The 12,589-nt window shown below is 39.8% G+C and overlaps 1 protein-coding gene across 4 annotated transcripts in view; it reads right to left on the bottom strand.

The window, feature by feature from the left end:
* Window positions 1-14: 14 nt before the first annotated feature.
* The window catches only part of LOC119839548 (toll-like receptor 6), a 190,495-nt gene continuing 177,920 nt past the window's right edge, over window positions 15-12,589 (bottom strand). For 3 of the 4 annotated variants that reach the window (XM_038365881.1, XM_038365870.1, XM_038365860.1), the window contains 2 exons: window positions 7,476-7,529; window positions 348-2,031 (listed from right to left, as the gene is read on the bottom strand). In XM_038365881.1, the coding sequence (XP_038221809.1) occupies window positions 496-2,031; window positions 7,476-7,529 (1,590 nt within the window). In that variant the 3' untranslated portion in view covers window positions 348-495. Of the gene's footprint in view, window positions 2,032-7,475; window positions 7,530-12,589 lie in introns of all 4 variants that reach the window. The other variant, XM_038365891.1, reaches the window with a different exon arrangement.

Consider the following 12,589-nt stretch of genomic DNA (forward strand, 5'->3'; position numbering starts at 1 on the left):
TTCGAAGTTCGAAGGTCGCCGCCCTCAACAGTTGAAGGTGTTGGAGTGGCTGCAGGAGCGCGGGCAGTCGCCGCGCCCATACACCTCCGGGATGATGGAGTACTCGGGCTCGTAGGCCGGCCCCTCGTAGGCGCGCTCGCGCTCACGCTCGCGCAGCCCCAGCACCGTCTCGGAGCCGCGCAGGTAGCCGTTCTCCTGCTTGCGCGAGTAGCGCGCGTCCAGGTTCCGCTGGAAGCTCTCCGGGTGGCACACGACGCCGTTGCGGCCGCTCTTCTTGTCGGGCAAGGAACGCAGGGAGCCGTTGTTGAGGATCGACGCGGGCGCGCCGTTGTTCAGCGTGAGCGGCTGCTGCGGCTGCTGCGGACGTGCGTCGCCGCCGATGTACGTGAAGCCGTTGGCGGGCAGCGTGCCGCCGCCCCCCGAGCGCGGCGGCCGGCGCGCGGAGCCCTGGCCGCCTGACATGAAGAACACGCTCGGGGAGGCGTAAAGCTCTAGCTACAGTTCCGTCACCGGAATGGGCCTGAGGCCCGGCGCGTGCGGGGGCGGGGCGGGGTACTGCGACGGGTGGATGCCGCGCACGATGCAGTCCTCCTCCGTCGATATCGGCTTGTGGTACTCTAAGTTCTTTCGTCCCTTGTTCCACTTGTAATCCTTCAGCTTCTCCTGCATGCTCTTTCGATATCTATACAAAATTAGAACTAAAGTCGCTATGGTGGCCACGCAGGCCACGACAATGATGCATATGATAGTTTGCTGTCTCGAGTCGTGCAACACGCAGCCCAAGTCGTCGGCGGTTAGAGTTCTCAGGTATTTATCTTTTAAGTGTTCCGGGCTAGCGCACTGGATTTGCGTAAAATTGCTTTTTTCATTTAAAAGTTCACGAAGCCAGAGCAGTTGGCAATCGCAGAAAATGGGATTGTCGGTTAAATCTAGTTGCTTGAGCTCTTTACCGACGAACGTCGTTTCGCTCAAACTTATAATGGCGTTATCTCGCAACGATACGTGTCTCAGTTTCGGAAGGCCCAGAAGACTTCCCTCTTCTATGATCGCTAACTTCTTATTGTTTGATAAAACTATCGTTTCTAAGTTTAAATTATCTTCGAAACTGCCTTTAGAGAGACGTTCCAACTGAGTTGCACCTGTTACATCGATGAATTTTAAGTTTTTTAATCCCCTAAAAGAATGACTTTCTAAAACGATAAAGTCATTTTGGCCGACGTATAATTCTTCTAATCTCGTGAGACTCGACAGCTGCTCAGTGGGCACTACACTCAACCGATTTCCAAATAAATTGAGACTTCTTAAACCAGGAAGACCTCTGAATGCGTTTTCACTAATGTTTGAGAGACCGGCTCCATTTAGGTCTAACACAGCTAATCTGTTGAGACCAGCGAAGGCGTCATCGGGAAGGAATGAAAAGGCGTTAAGTCCAACGTGCAGTTCCGCCAGACTTCCCAACAAGCTGAAGGAAGCCGTCGGCACTGAGCTCAACTGATTATCGTCCAAGTAGAGTATTCTCAATGCAGACAGCCCAGAGAATGCTCTCGGTTCTATTCTCGATATTCTATTCTGCCCTAAGTTTAGTTCTTCTAATCTTGGGAGAGTGGAAAAGACGCCGTTCGTGAGTTCTTCTAAGAAGTTATGTTTCAAATTCAACACCGTGAGGGAATTGAGCCCTTGGAACGTGGTGTTCGTAACAGATGATATTTTGTTGTGGTTCAAGTGCAATTCCTGAAGCTTTCGTTGAAACGCGAAGCTTTTGGTAGGGATATTGACGAGGTGGTTCTGAGATAAATCTAAATGTTGTAGTTCAGTATAAAATTGCATCGATGCATCGATGGTCTTGATTTTATTGTTGCGAATGATAAGCCGTTGTATGGAGGGGTTCAGCGCTATGGGGAGGACGTCGAGACGGCTCTCTTCACAGACCACGACGAGAGTGTCATCGTTGCAGCTGCAGCCGCCGGGGCAGTTGGCGAGCGCCGACGCGCCGCTGTGCCACGCCAGCAGCTGAACTGACAACAGGATCACCTGAAATAAGAAATTTATTTACTTGATAAATAAGTAGTGATCACAGAATTCAATTTGATGATTAATCTGTAAAAAAATACGATTTCAACAATAGCCCAGCATTATAATTAATACCATTTTAATACTGGACGATACGAGGCACGATAAACACATTAGTTAGGTACTAAGTAAATTGATTACACATATAGGACTTCTTATAAATGCGTAATTTGAAAACAGCGTCCTATAAATATCTGTCTGGAATAAATTGCTCGATACCTTGAACTCGCGTTATCTTAACGCAAATGTGGTCGCATTTCCATTCCGTTAAAAATACAAATGTTTTTGATATAACGCCGTCATATATTGTGGAAGTTGATAGCCTCTCCATTATAAAATAGCGGAATCGATGTAGAAGCGGGACTCAGTGGAGCGGGAGCAAAAAAAGTAAAACAGAAATTATTGGAATGGGAATTTCGCGAAGTTTTAATTTATTAAAATGCGCTCGGCGAAGAGCCCGGGGCAGCTTTGCTTCAAAGGCTAGCACTTTTATTACTTTCCCCCTTTACAACAATTAGCAGATCTGAACGACGCCGAGATTTCAGCTTCAAATTCGTAGAGTTAATTATGTTAGGTGGCGATTACCGATGCAACATCGACAGTCTTTGTTTTACAAAGAGGATAGTTTGTCGCAAATAAGTTTATTATTCGCAGTGAAAATTCAATTGTAGCGAAGATGGCATCGGCAAGTTTCGAGTCGCCTTTGTAAGCGGGAGATGTTGTTGATCCCGCCATTTCTTGAGACTTTTCTATTTATGTAATATCGTTCTACTCGAGAACTCTATTTGCTTTATGGAGCTTATTTAAGTTTTGTTCTGAATTCAAATATTTAGTGGACGATCGCATGAAGATATTAAGGAATAAAATTGTGGCAAATGCTATTTTAAATTTGAATTGTGAATTTCCAATACATACTAGTGTTGTTTTAACCGTCTGAAGTTAAGAGATGTTCAAAATGTATATACCGTTAGCGATCCTGTTCATGATTGGAGCGTGTTCACATACATATAACGCAAAGCTTTGTCCACAGGTAGGAATTACAGTCCAGTGTGGCTCAGTGCGCAGTGCGCAGTGCGCAGAGCGCACAGGTCCGCACAGAGCGCACAGAGCACACAGACGAGGGCCGGCCATCGCCTGTATCGCTGTTTCAACTAAAATCCAATAAAGTGTTGCATTCCCACGCTCCCTTGTTTTATGAATGTTCCGTTGTTTTTGGGAAATCAGTTTTCTGTTAACAATTCACGTGTACGTATAGATTTTAGTGAGAGCTTTTGATTTATTCGACATGGATTACGTTCTTACAATTTTTTTGTTTAAAAAGTGTGTGTGCTCTGCGTTCGTTCATTGCTTTTTGCTCGTTTATTGTTTTTCATTTATGCGAAACTATATCACGCATCGATGACTTTATGTTGTGTTCACGTTTCATTAATTCGACTTTTAATATATTTTTAACGAGTATTATGACATTTCTTTACAAGTGAATACTCGTAGCATATACACTATACAGCCTTCCTTCGTCCGATCCAAGCACGTATTTCCTACAGAATATTTGTGGATCGCATCGTCGAATTATCAGCGTTGCATTCGTGAATGCCAGTTCATCAATATCACGTGATGATTCAATTTGTGCCTCGATAGGAACATGAATTAAAATCCATTAGAACCGGCACGCGCTTGCCGAACGGGTTTCATAGGATGCGTTATGATTTGCAATTTCCTCTTGGGATATTCTATATCTGATAGCGACTCTATATCTCAATATGTCGGCAAAGAGTGAGTCGGTCGCGGCGCTATACGTTAGCAATTAAAAAGCAACAAAGTTTATAACACGTATTCGCAACCGCTCTCGATGTTAATGACTTTATTGTGTAAAAGCACGCATTATGCACGTAATGAAAACTCGGTAGGAAAAACCAGCAAGCGATAAAGTAAAATGTATGCCTGCGTTAGTTAAAACATTCAACGATGCGATATTTTTGCGCAGGCTCCCGTACAAACACTTTAATTAGTTACGTGGCAACGTAACTAATTAAAAATTACTCGTTGTGTGCTACTTTCGGAGTATACCGTAATTTTACACAAGTTGAAAATTACCGCAGTGCTTGAAACGTATAAAAAGTTAGTTAAATACTTTTACGTTGAAAACTGTTAGCTGTTATTCACAAAGAAAACTATGTATTTGCAGGACTACATGATGATGTATACTCAGGACTCTATACCCTCAGGGGTAGATATTGAATCAAATAAAATAACGTTTCTTCTAAGAAGCTAATAATGGAAAGCCCAGATATATTTACTTAACTGGCGATTGTATTTTGTTTGATTCGAAATTGTCAAGAAAAATACTGTGACCATTTGTCGTCCGTGTCAGCGCTCAGCGGTGAGCCTTCGGGCTACGAGAGAGCGGCATCCATCCATCATTTATGCTTATCTGAACTTTGCAACTCCAGTAATTTTAGGACGGATAAAAGAAGGAAGGAACTCGCTAAATTTAAATAAATTAAAAAATTAAAGGTCCTCGCGGAGTCCGAGGCAATCTTTCAGCAAAGGATAACATTACCGTTATTCAAATTAGTGAATGAATTTGTCGGGTTTGTGATTAAAAATGCGAGAGCTGAGCGCCGCTCGCGGAATTACAAACGGTTTCGAAATTAGGCCGAGTGACATCCCGAATAACATTATTACATGGACCCACTTAGAGCGACTCTGATTTTGGATTCATTAAAACCCGCTGCATTTCCCTCGCAGGCTAAATGTAAGCTTGGAGACTTTTACACAATATTATTTAATATCTGGGTTATATTTTCGTTATGCTTTTAATAGAGGTTAATCGGGCTAGCAACCCCATGCACATCGTTAAATCTTCAAAAATATTCAGAGCAGAAAAGCTACAAAATTAGCTCACATATTTTAGTTTTCAAAGTGATTCAGGTTGCCAAAAGTGGCTGTTTGACGTGTGCCAAGCTTCAATTTTCAGTTTATCACAATTTGCACCGACTTTCATTTCTACTTTTTCGTGTCCATTTCGCGTCATAAAGTACAGCGTTTTGAAAAATATAATTTTAAAGCCAAATGCTCTCGCCGTTTCATATGTTGCCAGTGTGAATAACATTACTTTATGTCCGTGCTTTAATTTAGAGGAATGCACATTCGTCGTGGGTGTGTGGCGTCTACGAAACTTCATTTGAAACGATTTATACTTAATGTTTTAAAGATTCAACTGTACTTATTATAGTAATCTGAATGTGCACAATTAGCCAATTATTAAGTTTAATTCAGTTGGAAAAGAAACCTTTCCTTGTTCGTTAAAAGAAAAACAAAGAACTAAAAAAAAACAATCCATCCAAAAACCCAATAAAACGCTTCAATAATACGAAAATAAAATATACATTCGATTTGGTGGACAGTAATATCCTAACCAATTATATTACGCGGCTCGTTATTCAGATATTTAGCGCTAACGCACGAAGCTCGATAATCTATTTCGAATAGCAGATTCAAACTAAAACCAATTTCCGAGGTTCGTGCATTGATACGAAAAATAAAAGCTGCAACGGTTATTACACCGTACATTCTGCGAATATTTGCGTTTTCCTGCCCATTTCACTTCGGCATTCGTTAGCGTGGACCGCTCAAAGGGCGCGGGCTCATTGCAAAGTGGCTGGCGGCGGAGGGAGACTCGATGCTTCAAGCATTTCTACAGCTTCCTTATAGCTTTACGGTTCTGTACTTGAGGGATTGATCCATTTTCTGACGAAGCGTGAATTACATTTCCACGGTACAAAATAAAATTTTATGTGTCATATGTTCAAATTAAATAAATGCAGGCATCATTATGGGATGTGTGATTACAATGAGATGCTACATGTAGCATTTAAAAATGAAGTGAAGAATTGTTGGGAAGTTATTCCATTCTAAACCTTTTTGAATTAGAGTATAAATTGAAATGTAAATACGTAAAATCAATCAGTGGTATTAATGGAATATTAGTGTAGTGTATGGGGGCGCTGAACCGTAGACCTAAGCAGGGCGGAATGTTATTAGTAGCGGGCCGGGCAGTCCGGGTCTGGGCGGAATGCATTTCCGCGCTTCATTTGTTGGCGACAAACGCTCGCCAAATGAGAGGGGCATTATGCAGATTTTGTACCTGAACGCACGCAGCCGTGCGACAACAGCGAGCCGTTTAATCGGAAACTGTTAATTGTCAGCGAATTGTCGGTGAATTGTCGGCGATTTGTCGGCCAAATAGACGGGCTCGCTGTATGCGGATTTAATTACGATAACTGCGACGAATTGTTTGCGGAACGCTCGCGAGTGTAACGTTATCAATATTTTCGACAGATTTATTGGTGTATGCTAATTGCTTGTATTTATGGGAAACAATTCAATGCGAAGGGTATGTGGCGTGCAGCGTGCCGTGCCACGTACGCATGCGCATGCTCCCTAGATATGATCTCTGTGTATTCACAATTCATAATTTACATGGGTATGCCTCGCATCGTTTAATCTGTTTCAATTAATTATGGATTCTTATATCACTGTACTGATTAGTCTAATACTGAAATACCCTGACAATTCTGCATAATGTTTCATATCTATTGAAGCAAATTGCAATGTGACAGATAGTTGGTAGTACAAGCAGCCATTCCTAAATGCAAATGGGAATATTCATGCATTACACGCGTTTAATAAACAAACATGCACGCATGTTATTGTGGAGCGGCTTTGGTAGCTTGTGACGTCACAGCATATGCGTGATTGGGCTTGATTTGTAATAGCTGCATGGATACCCATGGCTAGGGTAGGTGCTGTTTTATATACCTATAATTGTGCATGCAGGTACAATATTATGTGTAAATTTAAATAGATTTTCTATTTGCTCCTTACTCCTTTTAATTATCATCAAAATCATTTAAACAAAATCATCAAAACAAATGATGTATTAATGTTACACGAACAATAAATGAGTAATTTTTTGCCAAAGATCGGGTAATTTTATTGTCAAATGTAAATATTTATTGGAGGAAATTTGAAAAGAGTTCGGCCTACAAGACAATATTTACATCGATTGCTCATTTCTTGTGCTTGGACAATTACCAAATCTAATCGCATTATCACGATATCATACAATTGCTTTGAGAAGCATGAGATGAGTCTCCTGTTCTGATATTCCATATAAAGATTACGATTAGAGAAACATACACGTGGGTACGAGTGACAATTACCGACAAATTACATTGACTCGAGATCTAGGACAACAGCAAGGATAGATTGTTCTGTGTGTGATTTTACACGAGTTATATAATATATCACGATTCAACTCAATGCAAAGGTTGGCTTAACGAGTTGAATAATAGCAAAGTACTCTCTTAAACAATCTAAAACCAATAAACATGAATACTCACAAAGAAAGCGTTGGACGTGCTGACGTCAGCGATCCTCTTCACGCACCGCGCCATCTGAGAACAAGAGGAGAGGGGAATTAGTCGATGCAGCCGATAATTTCAATCCGACAAATTGCCATCGCGTTTGAGTTGCAAATGTCCAGTGGCCCCGCTCGTCCCCGCTCTGTCCCCGCTCTGTCCCCGCTTTACCCGGCCACTTTAGAATAAAACTAAGTTGCATAACTACGCGCTGGTGTCGTGTTTGGGGTTGGTCGGTTGGTCGTTGGACGTTCACGAGTTAGGTTTAATAGAATCACGTTGTATTTAGCCTGTTTATCCATTTTCATTCTGACAGTGATATCGCTCATTTGTACGCTTATACTTATCGACTCAGATGTTATTTTCATGTAAGTCGGATAGTGGTTGATAGCAAACATGCTTAATTAGGGAAAACATAAGTTATTGCTTATATGAACTCTGGAATATCGGAATTTTTATTTATTTGCGTTCTTAGCCACGTCATTTTTAAAACCTTCACGTTAGTATAACCAAGTTTTCAGTGTACGTGTATACGTGCAGGTAACTTTATGAAAACTTGGCTTGGAACATCTTAAACTTAAATTTTCAGAAGACTCCCTGAGTTAGTACCTTGTTGGAGGTCTCGACTTTGCGTCACCGTAAAAAAATAAAAATGTATACTGTAATAAATAAATGTATACTGTATTTATTTTTGTCTATGTTAAAAATCCAGACATCAAGTTCTTATATCTGTAACCGTAGAAATATAAAAACGAGTATATATTGACTGAATAAATTATAATAATTGATTACAATAATATTACAGTTAATATATATGTTACCGTTTTTATCACATTTATATATACACTCATATATATCTATACATTAATAATAGTATTATGGTATTATATTGCAATGATGGCAGTTAAGAGTTTCATCCACGTCAGAGAAACTTAAAATCAAATTCAAAGACATGATAAAATTTACTAAAAAATCCATACTGATTGCAAATTGCAATTGCAAAATCACTTTACACCGTATGAAGGGTTCTTAACCCGTGGTTCAAAGCCAAAATACAATTGTATCGTGAAGTGTAATGTGTTGACACTTGACACTTGACACTAGCCTTGAGAACCTAACTGGACCTCTGGGCTCTGGTTGTTGACCCCGACAGATGCCCGCAACAATACGCAATAAGCGAAGTGTGCAAACATTGTCTTCTTACTTTATTGCCGATATTCGTTTAATCTGGAGGTGAGCTATTACAAACATATGGTTTATTTATAAAGGACATTCCGTCTTCAAAAGTATAAGCACTTACAAGGTATTACAAACAATATTTTAATTAAACCTAAATATTTTTGCGTTGTTGATAAAAAGCGTATATGCATATTTTAAAGAATAATAAGCCAGGCACATAAAGATTTATCAGAAAGAGTATGAAAGAAAGTAAATATTACTGGTAGAAAATATATCTTTATATTGTTTTATCCAGAGTGAGGATGAATTTAATAAGATATAATTGGTAGCGCAGATTGAAATATCCTTTGTAAAACGTATATAAAAAAATATATTCTATTTCTATACAAAACGAAGATGTCTTAGTAAAAAAAGTGATTCATTTATTGGATTATGACGACAGAATTATCGTAGCGTACAGCTAACACAGCGAAGTATAAGTTAATTTGATTAATGTTAGCGACAGTTGGAATAACTCGCGCCCGGCGTCTTGGCAGCGGCCCCTCGTCCCCGCCGCTGCGGTCGCGCGAGCCGCGGGGCCAAACTAGCATCGTCATTACCGGCTTTTTGTTCTACATTTGTAAATACCTTCCGGAGCGACCGAGTGACGTCGCAAATTACTTTTAGCGTGTAAATTTTGCACGTTCACAGCAGTAACGAGGCCGGCCGCCGCAAACAAACCGAGCCACTGAAACTTTTTAGAGTCCACTCGCTCCCGAATTCCGCGCCATCACTGCTACGCTCAAGTATTCGGACGTTTTAAAGCGGCGAGCTAAATGTTTGCAGCGACGTTCGTAGCGTAACGTAATCGATCCTATTCTTACACGTTGCGAATTCCACATACAATAACGAGCACGATATTTACAACAAAGCCTACAAATAAGCATATTTTTCACTGTCCGCTCGCCCGCGCGTGATTTATGTGTTATCGCGAAATAAACTCCGCTGCGATACAATAAGATATGAAATAACGTTTGTTACTTAGGAAGAAACGGTAATAATAGGCTTTCCATTAAATCCACTGGGTACATGAGCGGTAATGGTGCTCGCTCATCATGGTTACCTCTGTAATTACAATAAATGGTTCGAGTAATGAAATTGTTATAAGCATACCCTTCTAACTGCTTAATGGCTCGACCTGGGAACCGACACGTGGCCCGTGAGCACGCCGCATCTGTCATTTATGTACTATGTTCAGTTTATGCAACGTTTTTTTCTTTGTCCATAGAGAGAGGGTGGAAGAATAAATTCCTAATCGATAAATTATGTAATTAATTTATAGTCGCGGTGCATCATTTTAATTAACATGTCAATTTGAATCAGAAAAGAGAAATTATTGGCAGTGGGTATAAACTAATTTAATAAATTTCCTTAATAGTGTATCAAACGACAAGCTCAAATCTGTTCCTAATATTAAATATTAGTCAAATCTGTGTTTTAATCTTACTGGATATTTATGCTTAGCGTTGACTTTGTTCAACAAGAACGCCAAAAAAAACTAAACAATTGGCGAAGACAGTTATAAGGTTTTCAATAACGTAAGCAGAGCAGGGTCGCGGGGAGCAATATGTTATGTTTGCAAGCCATTCCCCTCGTTAGAGCTGCCTTACGCCGCTGATCCGATCGCGCAAAACAAAACACGTTTTACACTCGCTCGTAATGGGGAAAAATCTCCAACACCGCGGTAATACAAATATATTGTAAGTACGTTTTGTTATCGGCCTGTATGGAGCCTCATATTTTCTAAATATACACACAGAGCCAGCGAAAGGGGATAAAATGTGGTGTATAAAGACTTTATTTCTTCAGTTATAACTTTAATCACACCAATTAAATTGTAATTACTAGCATACAATAAAGGATGCAGTACATAAGGTGACTTTATTTCTTATCTAAACGGCCTAATCGACTCCTCCAGGCTGACCGAGGTGATATTGTGATAAAGACGGTAAAATAAATAAAAATTTAAGAAGAAACACTTGCAAAATCATAAAAAATAAGCAGTATAAATATCTGACAATCAATAAATATGTAAACTAAGAAATGAATTTGCACTTTGGGTATTACTCACGTAAAATACAGAATGGTTTCATCAAATTGTCAGCTTCGATTAAATTTAGTTTGGAGTAATTGATAGGGCTCGGGATTGTCAAGGCTAAACAAATAATCTTATTTAGTTGATAACCTCTAACGAGCCATAGCGAAATGTTATTAATAATTGGTTTACTGTCGGAGAGCTAGAACAATGCCGCAATTATAAGCTTTGTACAACATGACGAGCAATCACTGATAGCGAGTATTTGAGATGGAAGATAAAAAATCCATTAGCAAGCTGTAATTAGAAAGAGAATTTCCTTTGTACCTGTGATACACGCCCCGTCATTAAGAGTACCGGTTTCGATTGATTTGAAATAAGTGAATCTAAAATTTAAAATACAAATTATCATAAGTAGGAACGTATATACAGGCTACTGACAAAAGACAATTGTTATTTGATTGGTGTAACTAATAAGTAAGTAGTGTGTGTTTGTTGCTCTTTCACGCAAACACTACTGAACCAATTGCAATGAAAATTTGGTACGTCGACAGCTGAAGAACTGGAATAAAATATAGGTAATTTTTTATCCCGATATTCCAAAGGGATACGGACTTACGCGGGTGAAACCGCGGGGCGCAGCTAGAAGCTTATAATTTTCAATCAGTAGCACAAAACAAACGAAGAAGGGATAAGGGCACGATCAGGTGTCTAGAAAAAGTTCTCCACAAAGTCTCTTCATCTTTTTGTTTCTACAAGATTCCCGAATTATTTTTTAGCTTTAAGTGTTTAGCGGCACTGATGTATTTTCGGAGAATGCTTCCGGAATAACGCTTGATATCGTAAATCTAAAGAAGTCGACACTTTGTACACACAGCGACGCGGGTCACAATGGCATCCCATATCTGCGCGCGTATCCTCCGTAATAGCTTGCGGAGACACGCTAGCAAATTAACCCGGCTCCATGTGATCCCTAATTTTCAGATACATCTCGAGGAATAAATAGGGGATTAGGGATCCGCGTAAATAAGAGCGCGTCAGGGGTTCCGTGTGATAAGATTGGCGAAATTGCTCGCATCGTGCTTCTGCCGGGTTATGCTTGACGAGCGCGCTTATCTACTATCTACCCTCTGGTTTATGCTCTGTGCGGTGATTTCTTCCTACTTATTGAGGGTATACATGCTTATTAGTTTGGGATTGGGTTTTGATGGATATGTCAACGATAGCAAAAATACATTATTCAGAAACTCACTCCAACATTTATTTATAGGGTAGACTAGAAGCACTTTTGAATCGTCATTATTTACCAATTACAATTGTTTTAGATGAATGATTTCAAATAAATTATAATATAATGAGACATCAAATTCAATCAAGTCATCAAGTTGGCAATTTTGTATCGTCAATGCTTATTTTCTAAACTTAGCTGTCTAGTACAGAAGAAACTTTAAACCTTAGTAAGGCCACAATGTAGTTACAATGAAAGTGGATTGTTTTGTTAACAACAATAGATCATTTGGTGAAGTGAGGCCGGTTGGTGCGTATTTCTTGATAACTTTGCACTCACCTAACTGTGTTCCTGCTTTTGCTATATTAGCTTGCAGCACAGTTAGCTCACAATTCTCAGATAATAACAATTATCGTCTTTTGTGACAGGACTTTTAGAAGCTTAGCTTCGGCGTCCTTTCATTTCGTTATTAGGAAATTTTATTTCACACATTGATTACGGCTTTGTTTAGTATATTTCCGATTTGATTGAATGAGCTTAATAAGGAAAGTATGGTGGAGGTTTCTTCTATACTCATTGATAATTAGGTATTATTGTAAAACCTTCTCTGTAAGA

This window comes from Zerene cesonia, chromosome 1 (assembly GCF_012273895.1).
Source record: "Zerene cesonia ecotype Mississippi chromosome 1, Zerene_cesonia_1.1, whole genome shotgun sequence".
Lineage (NCBI taxonomy): Eukaryota > Metazoa > Arthropoda > Insecta > Lepidoptera > Pieridae > Zerene > Zerene cesonia.